Source organism: Pleurodeles waltl, chromosome 4_1 (genome assembly GCF_031143425.1).
Source record: "Pleurodeles waltl isolate 20211129_DDA chromosome 4_1, aPleWal1.hap1.20221129, whole genome shotgun sequence".
NCBI classification, from domain to species: Eukaryota; Metazoa; Chordata; class Amphibia; order Caudata; family Salamandridae; genus Pleurodeles; species Pleurodeles waltl.
In genome coordinates, this window is record NC_090442.1 from 376,847,443 (window position 1) to 376,871,612 (window position 24,170).

Sequence of the window (24,170 nt, forward strand, 5' to 3'; positions counted from 1 at the left end):
TGAGCTGCAGTAATCATCCCCCCACACAGTCTGCAGGCAGAAAGGATAGTGCACCAGCTCTGTAGTGGCCCAGAAAGTTGCATATGGGAAGTGGGGTGAGAGGTGGGGATACAATAAGAGTCTGCAGTGTGAGGGGAATGCACACTTCAGGCCCGCAACAAACTATATAAAATGTATATTCTGAGCTTTGCAACAATAGATTCAGAAGTTGCGTAAAGGAGAGGGATCAACTCAGGTCAGCACCACTTTCTCCTCGGACTAGGACGCTCTTACCTCAGAAGGGACTCATCACCTCAGCAAAGCCTACTCACAGCTGACCTAGGCTTTTTCAGACAAGGCTATGACTTTTCGATTCAAGCACCTGGGCTGTCTGCCATTCAAAGACATCTGAAACAAAGAGCGATCCAGCTAGCAATGCAACACATCTCCCACAAACTCCCCCAGGAAGAGTTCCAAGTAATAGCAGCACCGAGATGTGACAGCAGCCATGATGGGACAATCATAAAGGGCACTTTTCTTGTCTTACATGGGCACCATGGGGAGAAAGGGGTATTTCAGAAGCCCCTGTCTATGCAGCCGGCTTAGTGTGTTATATGTTTCACATCAGAACTAATACTGTTTCTGATAAGCGCAGAATTTTATTTAAAAGTGACACAAAAAAACAGAATGGTGTACCAGCTTGTCCGCCCTAGCATTGGGTAGCATTCCTCACTAGAGAACCCAGACACTCTTTCTGTCCTAAATTTACCCACGGAAAGGGAGGCAAAATGCCTTCTAGGCGCTAGGAATAGGAATTAGCAATAAATAAATGATAAAAGTTGGCAGCGCACATACCATTCTGACACTTGGCCATGCAGTATCTCCGCTCATCTGGAGAGGGCAGGTTGGGGGCTATACCCCTACTCTCCCTATCCAAGTGAGCAGAAGGTCCTCAAGGCTACTTGTGCCCCCTTGCCCCTACACATTGCAGGAATGCGTGCAGAGGCCAAAAACCTGTTGGGAGGAACACAGATGGTGGGACATACAGTGGAGGCACACTGTGCACTACCTTGGGGGGGTAGGTAAGAGGGATTCCCCGATGTTCCCCTCTTCAAAGAAAGGCTGGTCTGCCTCAAGTGAAAGAAAGGAGTCACAAATTCAACTCATGGTCCTGTGCTTTCACTAATGTGCTCCCCTCATCACAATTGTAATGTTTGCTCTAGTACTGACAATTCCTTTTTTCTTTTCTTTCCTTGGGCACACTGTTGGTGTCTACGCCAGGTGCACCTATTTAGGGGTGTAACAACATCGAAACAGTGCACCTGATGTCTAATTTAGGCCCAGATTTTTTTTCTTTTCTTTTTAAATGGGGTGGGATGAATATTTTCTGCCATTGGGCAACGCCTGTCACTTTTTGAGCCCAAATAATCCCCCCTTCCCTAACTCCAATTTACCTACCAGGGCTTTGAGTCCAAATACTACATCCATCCATATGCGAAGAGCAAGGAAATGTGGATTCCTTTGGGTGCAGTTTCACTGTTTTGACATATTGATGGGCAGAGACTGAGTAAACTCCCATTCTACCTTCTCATGGTCAGAAAGACAGTCTAGTGCCCAGGGTCGAGGACCGATGTCAAGATGATCCCACGCCCCACCAGTTACTTTTCTCCCAGGTACTCTGTGGATTTTGAACCTCTCCCGGCAAGGAGACTGGGGTGCTTGCCCCTAATGTGCCTATCCCCTGAAGGAAGGAGAGTCAGAAAGGAAAGCTAACTAGTCTTTATGAATATTAATGAAGATCTCATGACGCAAAAGGTGTCCTTGACAGATAAAGGTGATTCCAGAGTACTGACTTCTAGACACAGCTACAAAAAGGGAAGATAATCTCTAAACATATCTTCACAGTTTAAACACCCTTATCTCATTAGCACCATTTACCGGTGTCAATCTTAGAGAAATGGGAGAAGGAAGAAGGTGCTTTACAAAAGCGGGATTAAAGGGAAGCTCTTGAGAAGTAGTGATCATGACAAAATTAAAAATGACGTCCCACTGTATACTACAGAACGATTATTAACTTCGAAATTGAACGAAAAGACATGTCAAACTGCCTGTCTCCCGAAGTGGTTCACTATTATACATCGCACAGAAATGCCAACCGAACCTAAAAGTAACCATTAATGGTTAATGAGAAACTATACAGCTAAATAATGTGACGCCTAATAGGGCTACCTGTCTTGCTGGGGGTTAACGGGGTGTTTGAGATGGATTTCTCATTGGATGGTCACAGAGAAAACAATCCATGACTAGGTCATGGGAAATTCCAGATAACCTGGCGTCTCTGGATGATTATTTTGATATGCACGAAGGACAGAGGAGACAGGAAAACGACATGCATGACTAAGAGTCATGGGTGCTTTACAAATGTAACTTCCACCTTCACGGTTCAGATTATGAGGTGCCTCACCAATATTTCACATGCTGTAACTGCAATTTGTTGCAACAGTAATTTGTCCCGTGGAATTGGTGTTTGTATTGTAATAAAAAGTAAAACAGCAGCATTACAAAAAAACACACATCGACCCATTAAACTAAAATGTAGACTTTAAACAATACGACTTGAAAAGAAACAGCTGCCCCCAATAGTGAAACCACAGATCATTGTATTACCTGAATTGATTCATCCTCCGGGAGAGCCACTGTAAAATTGACATGACAGAGGCAGCAGGGAATCATTGAGCGCAGCTTGAAATACAGACTCTGTTAAAAAAATATTGAAAATGTGTTTATAGAAAATGTATTGCTAACACAATACCTGATGGGTTAAATATTTATAGTCTTTACGGGGAACATGCAGAAATAATTAAACTACACCAACTGAACATAGTCGCACTAAACACAGATGGGTATAAAAAAATATACATTTTAAAAGGTGATTCTTTTTTTCCTGGTAATAATAAAATCCAAAATAAGGTTTATTTTTTATTTTCAGTCTTTCTGCTTAAGATTGACTTACAAGGCAACTTTTTGTACAGTCGCACAAATTTAAGTCTAAGGTTTTTCAGAACCGTTGCTTCATCGTTTCCTAAATACTCAGTGGCAGCATCACAACACTGATTGATTACAGATTATAACTGCCCATTTTATCTTAGACCATGTTGATCACAAACTGAAAAGTTATTGTGAGCCCTCTCTTTTTTAAAAAACAAGAGAAAGAGAAGCATTTGGATTCTCAACTGATCGACTGGTAACAAATATAGGCCATTAAACCAATACTTAAATCTGTTACGGGCCTCCTTTAAATGGAGGTGGGTGTGTGAGAGTGAACTAGCTGTTCTCACCCTTGTTTTAATATTTGTTTTATACATAAGCAGTTGGCACAAAAATGCTACTCAAAAGACTGACATCTCTTTGTTACCCATTTAGCTGACATCATTCTCTCACAGAATTTATTTAGGGTTGGGAAACAAAAACTGGTCAAAATAAAAAGTTGATGTAATGATTGCACTCCTCTACCAACATACCAGTTTTACCCAACGACAACCAAGCGCGTGGAAAGCACAAGATCGAAAACACATGAGACTAGGAAATTCAGGGACCCACCAATGTGAGCCAAAAGAATTACATATTTCAGGAGAAAAAAAGAACAGAGTAAACCACCGGGAGACTAAAAGCAGCTGCTGGTCACACCACAGCATTTAAACCACAAGTCCTGTCTGTGAACTTCAACAACACTACAGATGTAGTTCACTAGGGGCCAGATGTAAGTAGATTCTGAATTGCGACCCGCAAATTGCGAGTCGCAATTCAGAATGTAGGATGGTGTCCCTGACACCATCTGCGACTCGTAAGGAGGTCGCAAAAGCCCACCTCATTAATATTAATGAGGTGGGTCGCAAATTGCGATCCCCTTGAGACTTGCAGCACTCACAGGGATGGTGGCCTGCTGGAGATAGCAGACCACCATGTCTGTGACTGCTTTTAAATAAAGCATTTTTTTTTGTGGTTTTTTTTTTTGTAATGCAGCCAGTTTTCCTTAAAGGAAAACGAGATGCATTACAAAACTAAAAAATGAAACGTTTTCGTTTCATTTTTTCAGAGCACCGCTGCCTACTCTGGAAAAATGTTTTTAATGCTATTCACAAAGGGGAAGGGGTCCCATGGGGACCCCTCCCCTTTTGCGAATGGGTTAGCACCAATTTGAAATGGCTGCTAACTGCGATTGCTTTGCGACCGCGTTCGCAAAGCAATCTGGCATTGCACTGCGACTCGCAATTAGGAAGGGGACTTCCCTTCCTAGCTGCGACTCGCAAACCCGTTCTGCGATTCGGTAATCAGGTTACCGAATCGCAAAAGGGTTTTTGTGCATTGCCAAGTGCAGTTTGCACGTCGCAAACAGCAAAATTTGCTATTTGTGACGTGCAAACTGTGTGCTACATCTGGCCCTAAAACTCTCCTTTAGCATTCTTAGCAACCTGTCAGCTCAGACCTGTATGGATCTGTACTGCAATGCTTCTTAGGTGCCTCTGGAGATTATTGTTCCTTGTTTCTTTACACTCTTGGTTATTTTCGTAACTACCTTGCCTTTGTCAGGCAACAACTGCAAACAGCCAAGGTCAAAGGCAAGGGAGAAAAGAGAATGCATTACTATTTATTCTCCATAGAACCTTCAAAAGCAAAGGCCTCCAATTACTAGTAAACAAATTACATTTATGACGATCTGCACTCGCTAGGTTACCCTTTCAAAGAGTATGACAGGGTACCAGGCTACTTCAGTAGCAACACTTTGACAAGCAGTTTCCTGGAGATAAAGCTCTTCCCATGCTTTGAACCATACCTCGATAGGATCACTCCTGCCCTGGCTAAAAGTTTGCTTATAAGATTTAGGGCAGGCTCCCTCCCCTTAAGGTCTTTCACCAGTAGGTGGAATGGGGGCACTGCCTCAAGCTTATGCCCAGTCTGTAGCCTGGCGAACAAGACTGAAGCTCATGTTTTATTTGCATGACCAGAGTATAATGAACAAAGAAGAAGATGGATTCGCTCAATCTGCTCGCAGCTTGGGCCAACATACCATCAGCAGGCCCTAAGAATTTTAAAATGTGATACAACAGAGGAAATAGTATTTTCGGTAAGCAGATTTCTGCTGTCATTTTGGTGCAGGCGCCAAAAGTTTTTAGTTTAGGAAGATAAGCATCTAACTGGGAAATTTCATTTTAAGCTACTGGACTGGATCGACCTGAAATGGTATTCTTGATGTCATTATCTATGGGACTTCTGGTAACTGAGGGAAGCAGCCCCCCTCCCCCGGGCATGGAGGCCATGATATTTTCTCAGGATTGAATTATTTAATTAGCCCTACCAGAAGAATTTTTACTTATATATTATCTTTTCCCATCCATGAGTCTTATGCTTATACCGTAGAATTGCTTTAAATGTAATATACTTTATGTGCACTTTGATGGTCATGCACAACCGAATAAAGTATTTTTCTTCTTCTTCTACAAGAGGAGGTTTGGCCCTGTAGGCAAATATTGCTGCCATATGATGTCAGGAACCAATGTATATTGAACCCAAACAAAACAAATCAAACACAGACACATTAGTGAGGCAGAGGCCAGGATAAGCGACTCAGTCAAGTAACATCAAAAACGGCAGCCTGGTAGGGCTCATTAAATAACTCAATCCTGAGAAAATATCATGGCCTCCATGCCCAGCATCTTATATACCTTAAACAACTCAAGAGGAAGATTCTAGTAACCCTCCTCCGTTCGCTTATGAAATTAACACGCTGCCAGTACTTGTGTACTTGGTCTGTGTCAAAAACATGCAAAAGAACTGGCCAGGCCCCAATGCGCATTCCTGAGACAAAGCTGTACCTTTCCCTGATGGAAACATTCTCATCCTGGTACATTCTTATCATAGCAGCATCCCCCAGAATATGTTTTATCACTGTAGGACCCTGCTCTGGTGAGAAGAGCAAAAACACGTTCAGTGACGTAAACAAGCTCTGTATGGAAAAATACACACAGCATTACAGTAGTGTGCCCTCATGTTGCATTGCAGGGTTGGGTACCTTAGTGTTGCCTTGCAGGGTCTAGTACCCTTGGGTTGTATTGCAGGGTTGTGCACCCTAGTGCTGCATTGCAGTGTTGTGCACCCTAGTGTTGCGTTGCAGGGTTGTGTACCCTACTGTTGCTTTGCAGGGTCGTATACCCTAGTATTGCATTGATGGGTTGTGTGCCATATTGTTGCACCTCATTGTCATTTGGTGTTGCAGAGGGGGGCGAGTGTGGTGTTGCCTTGATGAGTATGTTGCACCTCCTTGTTGTAGTGTGTTGCTGGGGGGCGGGGGGAGAGTGTGATTGGATTGCATTATGTGTTTATTACTGTATCTGATATTTTAGGACTGTTTATCAATGTTATTTTCATAATTTGTTTTCTCTAAGGAGAGCTGATGTGTTGTGACTTGAATTGTTGCTTTGCATTCTCTCCTTGAGAGAGAGAGAGAGAGAGAGAGAGAGAGAGATAGATAGATAGATAGATATGGAAAATGTCACTTTGAGACGCTGCAGATTCACATGCTGTGCATTATCCTGCCATCTAGTGTTGGGCTCAGAGTGTTACAAGTTGTTTTTATTCTAAGAAGTCTTTTCGAGTCACGGGACCGAGTGACTCCTCCCTTTCGGCTCCATTGCGCATGGGTGTCGACTCCATGCTAGATTGTTTTCCCCGCAAAGGGTGAGGTAGGATTTATGAGTATACTAGAGGTGCCCATGCAATGGAGTAGTAATGTATGTACATAGTGTGTATTAAAAATAATATTTATTTACATATTTACAATTCATTCAACTAAAAACGGCTACAGGCTCCCTGGGAGGTGGGAGGGCGCATGTGAATCTGCAGCATCTCATGCCACGAACAGATGTACACTGGGTAAGTGACATTTTCAGTTCGGTGGCATGTGTAGCTGCGCATACACATGCTGTGCATAGACTACAAAGCAGAATCTCCCCAAAAGCGGTGGTTAGCCTGTAGGAGTTGAAGTTGTCTGAAATAATGTTCTTAATACAGCCTGTCCTACTGTGGCATGTTGTGTTGCTAACACATCTACACAGTAATGCTTAGTAAATGTATGAGGCGTAGACCAGGTGGCTGCCTTACAAATTTCTGTCATTGGAATATTTCCCAAAAAAGCCATTGTGGCGCCCTTTTTTCTAGTTGAATGTGCTCTTGGTGTAATGGGTAATTGTCTTTTTGCTTTAAGGTAACAGGTTTGAATGCACTTAACTATCCATCTGGCAATGCCTTGATTGGATATAGGGTTGCCTGCATGAGGTTTTTGGAAAGCTACAAACAATTGTTTTGTTTTACGAAATGGTTTCGTTCTGTCAATGTAATACATTAGTGCTCTCTTTATGTCTAATGTATGTAAGGCCCTTTCAGCTACTGAGTCTGGTTGTGGAAAGAAGACTGGGAGTTCCACAGTTTGGTTTAGATGGAACGGTGATATGACTTTTGGTAAGAATTTTGGATTTGTACGGAGAACAACTTTATGTTTATGTATTTGTATAAAGGGTTCTTGAATAGTAAATGCTTGTATTTCACTCAGTCTTCTAAGTGATGTGATAGCTACTACAAAGGCTACTTTCCATGTTAGATATTGGATTTGACAAGAATGCATGTGTTCGAATGGTGGGCCCATGAGTCGTGTTAATACAATATTAAGGTTCCACAAAGGTACTGGTGGCATCCTTGGGGGTATGATTCTTTTTAGTCCTTCCATAAATGCTTTAATGACTGGGATTCTAAAAAGTGATGTTGTATGTGTAATCTGCAGATAGGCAGATATTGCAGTGAGATGGATTTTATTGGAAGCGAATGCTAGATTAGACTTTTGTAGGGGTAATAAATAGCTTACAATGTCCTTTGTGGAGGCATGTAGTGGTTGAATTTGATTAGTGTGGCAGTAGCAAACAAATCTTTTCCATTTGTTTGCGTAACAATGTCTTGTTGTAGGTTTTTTCGCTTGTTTAATGACCTCCATACACTCTTGTGGAAGATTTAAATGTCGAATTCTAAGACTTCAGGAGCCAGATTGCTAGATTGAGCGATGCTGGATTCGGGTGTCTGATCTGTTTGTGCTGTGTTAACAGATCTGGTCTGTTTGGTAGTTAGTTGTGGGGGTACTACTGATAAGTCCAACAGTGTTGTGTACCAGGGTTGGCGAGCCCAGGTTGGTGCTATGAGTATTAGTTTGAATTTGTTTTGACTCAGTTTGTTGACCAGATAAGGAATGAGTGGGAGAGGGGGAAAAGCATAAGCAAATATCCCTGACTAGCTGATCCATAGAGCATTGCCCTTGGACTGAGGGTGTGGGTACCTGGACGCGAAATTTTGGCATTTTGCGTTTTCTTTTGTTGCAAATAGGTCTATGTTTGGTGTTCCCCAGCGGTGGAAGTGATCCTGTAGGATCTGGGGATTTCCCATTCGTGAGTTTGCTGGTGATCTCGACTAAGATTGTCGGCTAACTGATTCTGAATGTCTGGTATGTATTGTGTGTAGGAAGTTGGCTCGGTCTGTACTATTTCAAAGTAAGAAATAGCATGCACAGAGTCCAAGGGTTCCCCTAAGAGGTAGGATAGTGGCAAAAAGAGATAATTCTAATGCTCTATTTTGTGGTAGTGTGGTTGAGCAGTAGGCTTATCAGAGGGTAGTGTTAAGCATTTGTTGTACACACACAGGCAATAAATGAGGAACACACACTCAGACAATTCCAGGCCAATAGGTCTTTGTATAGAAAAATATATTTTCTTAGTTTATTTTAAGAACCACAGGTTCAAGATTTACAAGTAATACTTCAAATTAAAGGTATTTCACTTAGGTAACTTAGGAACTTTGAATCAGCAAAATAGCATGTAAATTTTTCACAAAAATGGCAATAAGCTATTTTAAAACTAGACAGTGCAATTTTCAACAGTTCCTGGGGGAAGTAAGTATGTTAGTTTTGCAGGTAAGTAAACCACCTACAGGGTTCAAAATTGGGTCCAAGGTAGCCCACCGTTGGGGGTTCAGAGCAACCCCAAAGTTACCACACCAGCAGCTCAGGGCCGGTCAGGTGCAGAGGTCAAAGTGGTGCCCTAAACGCATAGGCTTCAATGGAGAAGGGGGTGCCCCGGTTCCAGTCTGCCAGCAGGTAGGTACCCGCGTCTTTGGAGGGCAGACCAGTGGGGTTTTGTAGGGCACCGGGGGGCACACAAGTCAGCACATAAAGTACACTCTCAGCGGCACGGGGGCGGCTGGGTGCAGAGTGCAAACAGGCGTTGGGTTTGCAATAGGTTTCAATGGGAGACCCAAGGGTCTCTTCAGCGAAGCAGGCAGGCAAGGGGGGGGGGCTCCTCGGGGTAGTCACCACCTGGGCAAGGGAGAGGGCCACCTGGGGGTCGCTTCTGCGCTGGAGGTCAGATCCTTCAGGTCCTGGGGGCTGCGGGCGGGTGCAGTGTCTTTACCAGGCATTGGGTTCTTAGAAGCAGGCAGTCGCGGTCAGGGGGAGCCTCTGGATTCCCTCTGCAGGCGTCACGGGGGGGGCAGGGGAGTCAACTCTGGCTACTCACAGGGTCGCAGTCGCCGGGGAGACCTCCCTGTAGTGTTGTTTCTCCGCAGGTCGATCCGGGGCGTCGGGTGCAGAGCGCAAAGTCTCACGCTTCCGGCGGGAAACGTGGAGTCCTTTTAAAGTTGTTTCTTTGTTGCAAAGTTGTTTCTTCTTTTGAGCAGAGCCGCTGTCCTCGGGAGTTCTTGGTCCTTTTAGATGCAGGGTAGTCCTCTGAGGCTTCAGAGGTCGCTGGACCCTGGGGAACGCATCGCTGTTGCAGTTTTTCTTGAAGTGGGGCGACGGGCCGGTAGGGCTTGGGCCAAAGCAGTTGGTGTCTCCGTCTTCTCTGCAGGGCTTTCCGGTCAGCAGTACTTCTTCGTCTTCAGGTTGCAGGAATCTATCTTGCTAGGTTCGGAGAGCCCCTAAATACTCAATTTAGGGGTGTGTTTAGGTCTGGGGGGTTAGTAGCCAATGGCTACTAGCCCTGAGGGTGGCTACACCTTCTTTGTGCCTCCTCCCTGAGGGGAGGGGGGCACATCCCTAATCCTATTGGGGGAATCCTCCATCTGCAAGATCGAGGATTTCTAAAAGTCAGAGTCACCTCAGCTCAGGACACCTTAGGGGCTGTCCTGACTGGCAAGTGACGACTCCTTGTTTTTCTCATTATCTCCTCCGGCCTTGTCGCCAAAAGTGGGGCCGTGGCCAGAGGGGGCGGGCATCTCCACTAGCTAGAGTGCCCTGGGGCGCTGTAACAAAGGGGGTGAGCCTTTGAGGCTCACCGCCAGGTGTTACATTTCCTGCAGGGGGAGTTGAGAAGCACCTCCTCCCAGTACAGGCTTTGTTACTAGCCACAGAGTGACAAAGGCACTCTCCTCATGTGGCCAGCAACATGTCTGGTTTGTAGCAGGCTGGTAAAACTAGTCAGTCCACACTGCAAGTCGGTTATGTTTTCAGGGGGCATCTCTAAGATGTCCTCTGGGGTGTATTTCACAATAAAATGTACACTGGCATCAGTGTGCATTTATTGTGCTGAGAAGTTTGATAAAAAAACTTCCCAGTTTTCAGTGTAGCCATTATGGTGCTGTGGAGTTCGTGTATGACAGACTCCCAGACCATATACTCTTATGGCTACCCTGCACTTACAATGTCTAAGAGTTTGCTTAGACACTGTAGGGGTATGGTGCTCATGCATCTATGCCCTCACCTATGGTATAGTGCACCCTGCCTTAGGGCTGTAAGGTCTGCTAGGGGGGTGACATATCTATGCCATAGGCAGTGTGAGGTTGGTATGGTACCCTGAGGGGAGTGCCATGTCGACTTAGTCATTTTCTCCCCACCAGCACACACAAGCTGGCAAGCAGTGTGTCTGTGCTGAGTGAGGGGTCCCCAGGGTGGCATAAGACATGCTGCAGCCCTTAGAGACCTTCCCTGGCATCAGGGCCCTTGGTACCAGGGGTACAAGTTACAAGGGACTTACCTGGATGCCAGGGTGTGCCAATTGTGGAAACAATGGTACATTTTAGTTGAAAGAACCCTGGTGCTGGGGCCTGGTTAGCAGGGCCCCAGTACACTTCTCAGTCAAGTCAGCATCAGTATCAGGCAAAAAGTGGGGGATAACTGCAACAGGGAGCCATTTCCTTACATTGTGCTATTAGGCGAATGTGGTTGTGAATTGCCCAATGCCAAATCCTTTGTGCTAAGAGACACAGTTGTGACAAGTGTGTGCCCCCTTGTTTGTTAAGATAGTACATTGTTGTCATATTGTCTGTTTTGACAAGAATGTGTTTGTGGGCTATTAGTGGTTGAAACGCTTTTAATGCTAGAAATACCGCTAGCAGTTCTAAGTCATTTATATGAAATAGTTTTTGTTGATTGTCCCATTGACCCTGTATGCTATGATTGTTGAGGTGTGCTCCCCACCCAACCATGGAAGCATCTGTTGTGATAATAGCTTGAAGCACTGGGTCTTGGAATGGCCGCCCTTTGTTTAAATTTATAGGGTTCCACCATTGAAGCGAAGAGTGTGTTTGGTGGTCTATCAACACTAGATCCTGAAGTTGACCCTGTGCTTGTGTCAATTGTTTTGCTAGGCACTGTTGTAAGGGCCACATGTGTAATCTTGCGTTTGGGACAATGGCTATGCATGAGGACATCATGCCTAGTAGTTTCATTACAAATTTTACCGTGTAGTGTTGGTTTGGTTGTATGCTTGATCTTACAATTTGGAACGATTGGACCCTTTGTGGGCTTGGAGTGGCAATTGCCCTTTGTGTGTTGAGTGTTGCTCCCAAGTATTGTTGTATTTGGGATGGTTGCAGATGTGATTTGTGGTAATTTATAGAGAACCCTAGTTTGTGTAGAGTTTCTATGACGTATTGCGTATGAATTTGACATTGTTGTTGAGTGTTGGCTTTTATTAGCCAGTCGTCCAGATATGGGAATACGTGCATGTGCTGTCTCCTTATGTGAGCGGCTACTACTGCTAGGCATTTCGTGAATACTCTGGGGGCTGTTGTTATTCCGAACAGTAGCACTTTGAATTGATAGTGTTTGCCTTGTATTACAAACCCTACGTATTTTCTGTGAGAAGGATGGATGGGTATGTTGAAATACGCACCCTTGAGATCCAATGTTGTCATGTATTCCTCCTTTTTTAATAAGGGAACCACGTCTTGAAGTGTTACCATGTGGAAATGATCTGATTTGATGAAGAGATTCAGTGTTCTGAGATCTAAGATAGGTCTTAACGTTTTGTCTTTGTTTGGAATGAGGAAATATAGTGAGTAGACGCCTGATCCTTTTTGGTGATTGGGTACTAGCTCTATTGCTTGTTTTTGTAGCAGTGCTTGGACCTCTATTTGTAATAGTTCTAAGTGTTGTTGAGACAGTCTGTGCGTTTTTGGTGGCACATCTGGTGGGAATGTTGTGAATTCTATGCAATAACCATGTTGGATAATTGATAGGACCCATGTGTCTGTGGTAATATGTGTCCAGTTTTGGTAGTATGTGGTTAGCCTCCCCCCACTGGTGAAAAGTGCTGGGGTGTTGTGACATTGAAGTCACTGCTTTGTCTGGCTTGGTTTGGCTGGTTGGAATTTTCCCCTTCCTTTTGGGAATTGTCGTCTATAGGAACCACAAAATCACCCCCTTTGGTATTGTGATTGATAGGTGGGTCTGGTTTGAGAGGTGGAAGGTTCAGATGTTTGTTGCCGAAACCCCCCTCTGAATTGTGGTTTCCTAAAGGTGCCTCTGACTTGTGGGGAATTGAGCAGGCCCATGACTTTGGCCGTGCCCGTGTCTTTTTTCATTTTCTCAATGACAGTATCGACTTCCGGCCCAAACAACTGTTGTTGATTAAACGGCATATTTAACACCGCTTGTTGAATCTCTGGCTTGAATCCAGAACTCCGGAGCCATGCATGCCTGCGAATGGTTACGGGTGTGTTGACAGTCCATGCTGCCGTATCTGCCGAGTCTAGTGCAGACCTTATCTGGTTGTTAGATATGGCCTGTCCCTCTTCAACTACTTGCTGGGCACGTTTTTGGTGTTCCTTGGGCAAGTGTTGTATAATATCTTGCATCTCGTCCCAGTGTGCCCTATCATAGCGTGCAAGTAGGGCTTATGAATTCGCAATTCACCATTGATTGGCTGCTTGTGATGCCACTCGCTTGCCTGCAGCGTTGAATTTCCGACTTTCTTTGTCAGGTGGTGGAGCATTTCCTGACGATTGAGAGTTTGCTCTTTTCCTTGCTGCCCCTACATCCACTGAGTTTGGTGTGAGCTGCTGTGTTATGAACACTGGATCTGTTGGGGGTGGTTTGTATTTTTTTTCCACTCTAGGTGTGATAGCTCTTCCCTTTACAGGCTCCTGGAAGACCTGTTGCGCGTGCTTGAGCATACCCGGGAGCATTGGCAGGCTTTGATAGGATGCATGGGTGGATGACAGAGTGTTAAAAAGAAAGTCATCCTCCACTGGCTCTGTGTTCATTGCTACGTTGTTGAACATAGCTGCCCTGGATAGTACGTGTGTATATGCAGTACTGTCTTCTGGTGGTGACGGCTTGGTTGGATAACATTCTGGGCTGTTATCCGATACTGGTGGATCATATAAATTCCATGCATCAGCATCATCTTGGGTCATCACAGTATGTGTGGGTGACTGCATTATTGGTGTTCCCACTGGTGACAATTGTGGTGAGTGCAGTGGGGATGGTTGTGGTGAGACCATTGGTGGTGTTGATTTGTCTCTAACCACTTTGGCCTTTGGCTGCATTTCTGTTTCCTGAAATGCAAGTTTCCTTTTCGATTTGAGTGGAGGTAAAGTCTGAATCTTGCCAGTCTCTTTTTGTATATGTAACCTCTGTTGTGTATGGTCAGGTTCTTCCATACCTAACTCTTGCTCAAATCGATGTAATTCCTTGAGTTGCATGGAAAGTCCTTGCTCTTCTGTATAAGAGCTTCTTTTCTGCTCCGAGGCCGCTTTTTTCGGTACCGAAGTTTCTGCTGTTATAGTCTTTTTCGGTTCCGAGGAGATTTTTCGGGGTTTAGTTGATTCGATCACTCGGTGTCGAAATCGTTCGGTGCCGGATTCTCGACCGGAGTCGGAAGTCCTCGGCAACTCCTTGTCCTTTTTCGTTGCCGATGTTTGGTCACCTTCCTTTCGGTGGATTGAGCCATGGCCTGCTGCCGGTGGCGTCCCCATGGCCTTAAGTTTCTTAGTGTGACCCTGAGCTTGGGACGGGGCAGGTTTCCTCAAGGTTTGTTGCCCTGTCGAGGGTCGTTCACTGTCGGATTCATCCGATTCCGTCTCTTGTATGGAGATTCTTTCCTCCTCTTCGACGTCGAACTGTTCTTTCGGTTTCAACGCCATTTGCAGTCTTCTTGCTTGTCGATCTCTCAAGGTCTTCTTTGATCGAAACGCACGGCAAGCTTCACAAGTATCCTCGCTGTGTTCGGGTGACAAACACAGATTACAGACCCGGTGCTGGTCTGTATAAGGATACTTTGAGTGACACTTAGGACAGAAACGGAAGGGGGTCCGGTCCATTAGTCTGGGACTATGGGTGTGGTCGGGCCGACCAGGCCTCGGTGAAGTGTGAAAGCCCCGAAGGGCCGCCGAAGCGGTCTTGATGTCGGTGCTGATACACTAACACTGACCCGGTACCGAGTGATAACAATACCGTCAAATTTTCGATACTTTAGCTAACTTTCCCGATTCGAAATACGGAGCGAAGAGGAACACGTCCGAACCCGATGGCGGAAAGAAAACAATCTAACATGGAGTCGATGCCCATGCGCCATGGAGCCGAAAGGGAGGAGTCACTCGGTCCCGTGACTCGAAAAGACTTCTTTGAATAAAAACAACTTGTAACACTCCGAGCCCAACACTAGATGGCAGGATAATGCACAGCACGTGTATCTGCAGCTACACATGTCACCGAACATATATATGTATATGGAAAATGCCACTTACCCAGTGTACATCTGTTCGTGGCATGAGACACTGCAGATTCACATGCTGTGCATTATCCTGCCATCTAGTGTTGGGCTCGGAGTGTTACAAGTTGTTTTTCTTCGAAGAAGTCTTTTCGAGTCACGAGACCGAGGGACTCCTCCCTTTCGGCTCCATTGCGCATGGGCGTCGACTCCATCTTAGATTGTTTTTCCCAGCAGAGGGTGAGGTAGGAGTTGTGTATATAGTAAAGGTGCCCATGGAATGGAGTATGTATGTACATAATGTGATTAAAAGTGACATATGTTTACAAATTTACAAATGTACAAGTTTTATCAACATATAATATATATAGTTTTCATCAACTTAAACCGGCTACAGGCTCCCGGGGAGGCGGGAGGGCGCATGTGAATCTGCAGCGTCTCATGCCACGAACAGATGTACACTGGGTAAGTGACATTTTCCGTTCGATGGCATGTGTAGCTGCAGATAAACATGCTGTGCATAGACTAGTAAGCAGTTACTCCCCAAAAACGGTGGCTTGGCCTGTAGGAGTTAAAGTTGTTTGAAATAATGTTTGTAATACTGCCTATCCTACTGTGGCTTGTTGTGTTGTTAACACATCTACACAGTAGTGTTTTGTGAATGTATGAGGCGTAGACCATGTGGCTGCCTTACATATTTCTGTCATAGGTATATTTCCTAGAAAGGCCATTGTGGCGCCTTTCTTTCTAGTGGAGTGTGCCTTTGGGGTAATAGGCAGTTCTCTCTTTGCTTTAATATAGCAGGCTTGAATACATTTCACTATCCATCTGGCAATGCCTTGTTTGGATATTGGATTTCCTGCATGAGGTTTTTGGAAGGCTACAAACAATTGTTTTGTCTTGCGAAATTGTTTTGTTCTATCAATGTAATACATTAGTGCTCTTTTAATGTCTAATGTATGTAAGGCTCTTTCGGCTACTGAGTCTGGCTGTGGAAAAAAGACTGGGAGTTCCACTGTTTGGTTTAGGTGGATCGGTGATATAACTTTTGGTAAAAAAAAATGATTTGTGCGTAGAACCACTTTATGTTTGTGTATTTGTATAAAGGGTTCTTGTGTAGTAAATGCTTGTATTTCACTTACTTTTCTAAGAGATGTGATAGCTATTAGGAAGGCTACTTTCCAGGTTAAGTACTGCATTTCACAAGAGTGCATGGGTTCAAATGGTGGACCCATGAGTCGTGTTAGTACAATATTGAGGTTCCATGAGGGAACTGGTGGTGTTCTTGGGGGTATGATTATCTTTAGACCCTCCATAAATGCTTTGATGACTGGGATTCTAAAGAGTGATGTTGAATGTGTAATCTGCAGATAGGCAGATATTGCTGTGAGATGTATTTTAATGGACGAAAAAGCTAGATTTGATTTTTGTAAGTGTAATAGGTAGCTTACAATGTTTTTTGCGGACCCATGTAGTGGTCGAATTTGATTATTATGGCAGTAATAAACAAATCTTTTCCATTTATTTGCGTAACAATGTCTTGTAGTAGGTTTTCTTGCTTGTTTAATGACCTCCATACATTCTTGTGTAAGGTCTAGATGTCCAAATTCTAAGATTTCAGGAGCCAGATTGCTAGATTGAGCGATGCTGGATTCGGGTGTCTGATCTGTTGTTTGTGTTGAGTTAACAGATCTGGTCTGTTTGGTAGTTTGATATGAGGTACTACTGACAGATCTAGTGGTGTTGTGTACCATGGCTGGCGAGCCCAAGTTGGTGCTATTAGTATTAGTTTGAGTTTGTTTTGACTCAATTTGTTTACTAGATACGGAAGGAGTGGGAGAGGGGGGAAACGTAAGCGAATATCCCTGACCAACTCATCCATAACGCATTGCCCTTGGAGTGAGGGTGCGGATACCTGGACGCGAAGTTTTGTCATTTTGCATTTTCTTTTGTTGCGAATAGGTCTATTCGTGGTGTTCCCCAACTTTGAAAGTAAGTTTGTAGTATCTGGGGGTGAATTTCCCATTCGTGGGTTTGTTGGTGATCTCGACTGAGATTGTCTGCTAACTGGTTTTGAATTCCTGGGATGTATTGTGCTATTAGGCGAATGTGATTGTGAATCGCCCAATGCCAAATCTTTTGTGCTAAGAGACACAGCTGTGATGAGTGTGTCCCTCCCTGTTTGTTTAGGTAATACATTTTTGTCATGTTGTCTGTATTAACAAGAATGTGTTTGTGGACTATTAACGGTTGGAATGCTTTCAATGCTAGAAATACTGCTAGAAGTTCTAGATGATTTATATGAAGTTGACTTTGTTGAGCGTCCCATTGTCCCTGTATGCTGTGTTGGCTGAGGTGTGCTCCCCACCCTACCATGGAAGCATCTGTTGTGATCACATATTGAGGCACAGGGTCTTGGAATGGCCGCCCTTGGTTTAAATTTATAGGATTCCACCACTGAAGCGAGGAGTGTGTTTGGCAGTCTATCAACACTAGATCTTGAAGTTGACCCTGTGCTTGTGTCCATTGTTTTGCTTGGCACTGTTGTAAGGGCGCATGTGTAGTCTTGCGTTTGGGACAATGGCTATGCATGAAGACATCATGCCTAGAAGTTTCATCACAAACCTTACTTGATAGTGTTGGTTTGGGTGCATGTTTAGAATTACATTTTGGAATGCTTGTACCCTTTGTGGACTTGGAGTGGCAATCCCTTTTTGTGTGTTGATTGTTGCTCCTAAGTATTGTTGTATTTGACACGGTTGTAGATGCGATTTTTGGTAGTTTATAGAGAACCCTAGCTTGTAAAGGGTTTCTATGACGTATTTTGTGTGTTGAAGAAACTGTTGCGGAGTACTGGTTTTTATTAACCAATCGTCCAAGTAAGGGAATACGTGCATGTGCTGCCTCCTGATATGAGCAGCTACTACCGCAAGGCATTTTGTGAATACCCTTGGTGCTGTTGTTATCCCGAACGGTAACACTTTGAATTGGTAGTGCACGCCTTGGATTAAAACCTTAAGTATTTCCTGTGGGAAGGATGTATGGGTATGTGAAAGTAAGCATCCTTGAGATCTAATGTTGACATGTAGTCCTGTTGTTTGAGCAAGGGAATCACGTCTTGAAGTGTCACCATGTGAAAGTGATCTGATTTGATGTAAAGATTTAGGGGGTCATTCTGACCCCGGGGGGCGGCGGTTGCCGCCCGCCTGGCGGGAACCGCCATTTGGCCGCACCGCGGTCAAAAGACCGCTGGTGCTATTCCAATTTTCCCGCTGGGCCGGCGGGAAAGAGGCCTGCAACACTGAAGCCGTTGCCCCTAGACACCCGTTCCCGCCATCCTGTTCCTGGCGGTAAAAACCGCCAGAAACAGGCTGGCGGGAAGGGGGTCAGAATCCCCATGCGCCGCCATGGCGGATTCGCCCAGCCGGGGGAAATCTGGCGGGAAACCGCCGGACCCGGTTTTCTGACCGCGGCTTTACCGCCGCGGTCAGAATGGGCAGGGAAGCACCGCCAGCCTGTTGGCGGTGCTTCCGTCGTCCCCGGCGGTCTTTGACCGCCAGGGTCGGAATGAGGGCCTTAGTGTTCTGAGGTCTAATATGGGTCTCAGTATTTTGTCCTTTTTTGGAATTAGGAAATACAGGGAGTAAACACCTGTTCCTTTTTGATGATTGGGTACTAGTTCTATTGCTTCTTTTTGTAACAACGCTTGCACTTCTAGCTGTAACAGATCTAAGTGTTGTTTGGACATGTTGTGTGCTCTTGGAGGCACATTTGGTGGTATTTGTAGGAATTCTATGCAATGACCATGTTGGATAATGGCTAGGACCCACGAGTCTGTAGTTATGTGTTTCCAATTTTGATAATAATCTGTGAGTCTCTCCCCCCCCCCACTGGTGTTGTGTGTTGGGGGTTTGTGACGTTGGAGTCACTGTTTAATTTGTGGGGTTTTTGGGCTTTGGAATTTCCCTCTTGTTTTAGGGAACGGTCCACCTCTATATTGTCCCCTGAAGCCTCCTCTTTGGTATTGGCCCCGGTATGTGGGTCTGGCCTGTGAGGTAGAGGGTTCTGTGCTTTGAGCCCAAAACCCCCCTCTAAAGTGTGGCTTCCTAAAAGTGCCTGTGCTCTGTGGGGAGTAGAGCGCGCCCATGGCTTTGGCCGTGTCAGTGTCTTTCTTTAGTTTGTCTATTGCTGTGTCCACTTCCGGCCCAAACAATTGTTGTCTGTTGAATGGCATATTCAGCACAGCCTGCTGGATCTCTGGCTTAAATCCGGAGGTACGTAGCCATGTGTGTCTCCGAATGGTGACCACTGTGTTTACTCTTCTGGCCGCTGTGTCTGCTGCGTCCATAGCCGACCTTATTTGATTGTTGGAGATGGTTTGGCCCTCCTCTACAACCTGTTGGGCACGCTTTTGGAACTCTTTGGGAAGATGTTCAATGAAATGTTGCATTTCGTCCCAATGTGCCCTGTCGTATCTTGCCAATAGGGCCTGCGAATTGGCAATTCGCCATTGATTGGCTGCCTGTGCTGCCACCCTTTTGCCTGCAGCATCGAATTTCCGACTTTCTTTGTCGGGTGGTGGTGCGTCCCCAGAAGTTTGTGAGTTTGCCCTTTTCCGGGCTGCTCCCACTACCACTGAATCAGAAGTCAGCTGTTGCGTAATGTATACCGGGTCCATAGGGGGAGGTTTATATTTCTTTTCCACCCTAGGTGTTATGGCTCTGCTCTTGACTGGGTCTTGAAACACCTGTTTAGCATGTTTTAACATGCCTGGTAAAATTGGCAAACTTTGTTATTGGTTATGTGTTGATGACATGGTATTGAACAAGAAGTCATCTTCTATAGGTTCTGAGTGCAATGCTACATTATGAAAAGTAGCCGCCCTGGAAACCACCTGCATGTAAGCAGTACTGTCTTCTGGTGGTAATGGCCTTGCCGGGTAGCAATCCGGACTATTATCAGAGACTGGTGCGCCGTACAGATCCCATGCATCTGGGTCATCTTGGCTCATCCCTGTGTGCGTTGGTGACTGCACCATTGGTGGTGTTGCTATTGGGGACAGATGTGGTGAGGCCGGTGGCGATGGCTGTGGAGAAAACTGTGGTGTTGTTTTTTCTTTAGCCACTTTTGCTTTTGGCTGCATTTCCGCCTCATGGAATGCGAGCTTCCGCTTCATCTTAATGGGGGGAAGTGTACTTATTCTCCCCATGTCCTTCTGTATATGGAGCCTCCTCTGTGTATGGTCTGGCTCTCCCATCCCCAGTTCTTGTTCAAACCTGTGGCCTTGTAATTGTGAGGAAAGGCCCTATTCGTCTGTATAGAAGCTTTGTTTCGGCTCCGAGGCTGGGTGTTTCGGCACCAAAACCTTTTCTGTAGTCTTTTTCGGCTCCGAAGAAACCTTTTTGGCTTTCGGGGTACCGATTTCTTGGTGCCGGATCTGGTCGGAGCCGGTGCGGAGTATATTCGGAGCCGGTATCTCGACCGGAGTCGGATATCTTCGGCTACTGTGAAGCCTTTTTCGGTGCCGATGCTTGGTCACCGTGCTTTTGGGTAAAGCCATGGCCTGTCGGCGGTGGCGTCCCCTTGGCTTTCATGATCTTCGAGTGAGTTTTTGCCGGGGCTGGTTTACTCACGGTTTGTTGCCTCGTCAGCTGCTCACTCTCGGGCTCGTCCGAGTCCGAATCTGGAATGGAGAATGTCTCCTCTTCTTCGACGTCGGGTTCTCCGGCCGGTGTAGACGCCATTTGAAGTCTTCGAGCTCTCCGGTCCCGCAGCGTCTTCTTCGACCGAAATACCCGACAGGCCTCGCAAGTATCCTCTTTGTGTTCGGGGGACAAACACAGATTTCAGACCAAATGTTGGTCTGTATAAGGATACTTAGCGTGGCATTTGGAGCAGAAGCGGAATGGGGTCCGTTCCATGAGCCTTGAAGACTCACGACGTCGGGCCGACCAGGCCCCGCCGAGGAGTGGAAGCCCCAAAGGGCTGCCGGAGCTCTTCTTTTCTTCGGTGTCGATGTGCTATCACTAACCAGATACTGAGCGCAAACAATACCGTCGAATTTTCCGATTGTTAACTAACTTTTCCGAACCGAAACACGGAGCGAGGAGGAACACGTCCGAACCCGATGGCGGAAAAAAACAATCTAAGATGGAGTCGACGCCCATGCTCAATGGAGCCGAAAGGGAGGAGTCCCTCGGTCTTGTGACTCGAAAAGACTTCTTCGAAGAAAAACAACTTGTAACACTCCGAGCCCAACACCAGATGGCGGGATGTGCACAGCATGTGTATCTGCAGCTACACATGCCTGCCATCAAACATATATATATATATATATATATATATATATATATATATATATATATATATATATATATGGAAAATGTCACTTACCCAGTGTACATCTGTTCGTGGCATTAGTAGCTGCAGATTCACATGCTGTGCACATCCCGCCATCTGGTGTTGGGCTCGGAGTGTTACAAGTTGTTTTTCTTCGAAGAAGTCTTTTCGAGTCACGAGACCGAGGGACTCCTCCCATTTCGGCTCCATTGCGCATGGGCGTTGACTCCATCTTAGATTGTTTTCCCCCGCAGAGGTTGAGGTAGGAGTTGTGTATGCTAGTAATAGTGCCCATGCAATGGAGTAATGTACATAATGTAGTTTAAAGTAATATATTTACAAATATACAAATGTTCAAGATCAACTTCTAAACGGCTACAGGCTCCCAGGGAGGCAGGTGGGCGCATGTGAATCTGCAGCGACTAATGCCACGAACAGATGTACACTGGGTAAGTGACATTTTCCGTTGGATGGCATGTGTAGCTGCAGATACACATGCTGTGCATAGACTAGTAAGCAGTTATCTCCCCAAAAGCGGTGGTTCAGCCTGTAGGAGTTGAAGTTGTTTGAAACAATGTTCGTAGTACTGCTTGGCCTACTGTGGCTTGTTGTGCCGTTAGCACATCTACACAGTAGTGTTTGGTAAATGTATGAGGCGTAGACTATGTAGCTGCCTTACATATTTCGGTCATTGGAATATTTCTTAGAAAGGCCATGGTAGCACCTTTCTTTCTAGTTGAGTGTGCCTTTGGTGTAATAGGCAGTTCTCTTTTTGCTTTAAGATAACAGGTTTGAATGCACTTAACTATCCATCTAGCAATGCCTTGTTTAGAAATTGGATTTCCTGTATGAGGTTTTTGGAAAGCAATAAATAATTGTTTTGTTTTTCGAATTAGTGTTGTTCTGTCAATGTAGTACATTAACGCTCTTTTGATGTCTAATGTATGTAGTGCTCTTTCAGCTACAGAGTCTGGCTGTGGGAAGAACACTGGTAATTCTACTGTTTGATTTAAGTGGAACGGTGATATGACTTTTGGTAAAAATTTAGGATTTGTCCGTAGAACTACTTTATGCTTGTGTATTTGAATAAATGGTTCTTGTATGGTACATGCTTGAATCTCACTTACTCTTCTTAAAGATGTGATGGCAATTAAAAATGCAACTTTCCATGTTAAGTATTGCATTTCACAAGAGTGCATGGGCTCAAAAGGTGGAACAATGAGTCGTGTTAAGACAATGTTGAGGTTCCATGAAGGAACTGGTGGTGTTCTTGGTGGTATAATTCTCTTTAGACCTGCCATAAATGCTTTTATGACTGGTATCCTAAATAGAGAAGTTGAGTGCGTAATTTGCAGGTAAGCTGAAATTGCTGTAAGATGTATCTTAATGGAAGAAAAAGCTAGCTTTGACTTTTGCAAATGTAGTAAGTATCCTACGATGTCTTTGGCAGATGCGTGTAAGGGTTGAATTTGATTATTATGGCAGCAATAAACAAATCTTTTCCACTTATTTGCATAGCAATGTCTAGTGGTAGGTTTCCTAGCTTGTTTTATGACCTCCATACATTCATGTGTAAGGTCTAAGTGTCCGAACTCTAGGACTTCAGGAGCCAGATTGCTAGATTCAGCGATGCTGGATTTGGGTGTCTGATCTGTTGTTTGTGTTGCGTTAACAGATCTGGTATGTTTGGTAGTTTGACATGAGGCACTACTGAAAGGTCTAGTAGTGTTGTGTACCAAGGTTGTCTTGCACATGTTGGCGCTATTAGTATGAGTTTGAGTTTGTCTGACTCAACTTGTTTACTAGATATGGAAGGAGTGGGAGAGGGGGAAAAGCGTAAGCAAATATCCCTGACCAACTCATCCATAACACATTGCCCTGAGACTGATCTTGTGGGTACCTGGATGCGAAGTTTTGGCATTTTGCGTTTTCCTTTGTTGCAAATATATCTATTTGTGGTGTTCCCCAACTCTGGAAGTAAGTATTCAGTATTTGGGGGTGAATCTCCCATTCGTGGATCTGTTGGTGATCCCGAGAGAGATTGTCTGCTAACTGATTCTGAATTCCTGGAATAAATTGTGCTATTAGGCGAATGTGGTTGTGAATCGCCCAATGCCATATTCTTTGTGCCAGGAGACACAACTGTGTTGAGTGTGTCCCTCCCTGTTTGTTTAGGTAATACATCGTTGTCATGTTGTCTGTTTTGACAAGAATGTGTTTGTGGCTTATTATGGGTTGAAATGCTTTCAGCGCTAGAAATACTGCCAATAGTTCTAAGTGATTTATGTGAAACTGTTTTTGGTGAGTGTCCCATTGTCCTTGGATGCTGTATTGATTGAGGTGTGCTCCCCACCCTATCATGGAGGCATCTGTCGTTATTACATATTGTGGCACTGGGTCTTGGAAAGGCTGCCCTTTGTTTAAATTTATACTGTTCCACCATTGAAGCGAGGTGTATGTTTGGCGGTCTACCAACACCAGATCTAGAAGTTGACCCTGTGCCTGTGACCACTGTGATGCTAGGCACTGTTGTAAGGGCCGCATGTGCAACCTTGCGTTTGGGACAATGGCTATGCATGAGGACATCATGCTTCATCACCATTTTGACTTGTATTTTTTGTTTTGGATACATGGCCTGTATTACATTGTGAAATACCTGAACCCTTTGTGGACTTGGAGTGGCAATCCCTTTTGCTGTGTTGATTGTTGCCCCTAAGTATTGCTGTGTTTGACACGGTATAAGGTGTGACTTTGTGTAGTTGATTGAGAAACCTAGTTTGTGGAGGGTTTCTATGACATACTTTGTGTGTTGTGAACACTTTTCTAGCG

At 44.9% G+C, this 24,170-nt stretch overlaps 1 protein-coding gene across 19 annotated transcripts in view; it reads right to left on the reverse strand.

Annotated features, from left to right (window-relative positions):
• The window catches only part of C2CD5 (C2 calcium dependent domain containing 5), a 669,580-nt gene that overhangs the window by 250,615 nt on the left and 394,795 nt on the right, over positions 1–24,170 (reverse strand). For all 19 annotated transcript variants that reach the window (XM_069228566.1, XM_069228562.1, XM_069228551.1 and 16 more), the window contains one exon: positions 2,647–2,736. In XM_069228566.1, the coding sequence (XP_069084667.1) occupies positions 2,647–2,736 (90 nt within the window). The remainder of the gene's footprint in view (positions 1–2,646; positions 2,737–24,170) is intronic.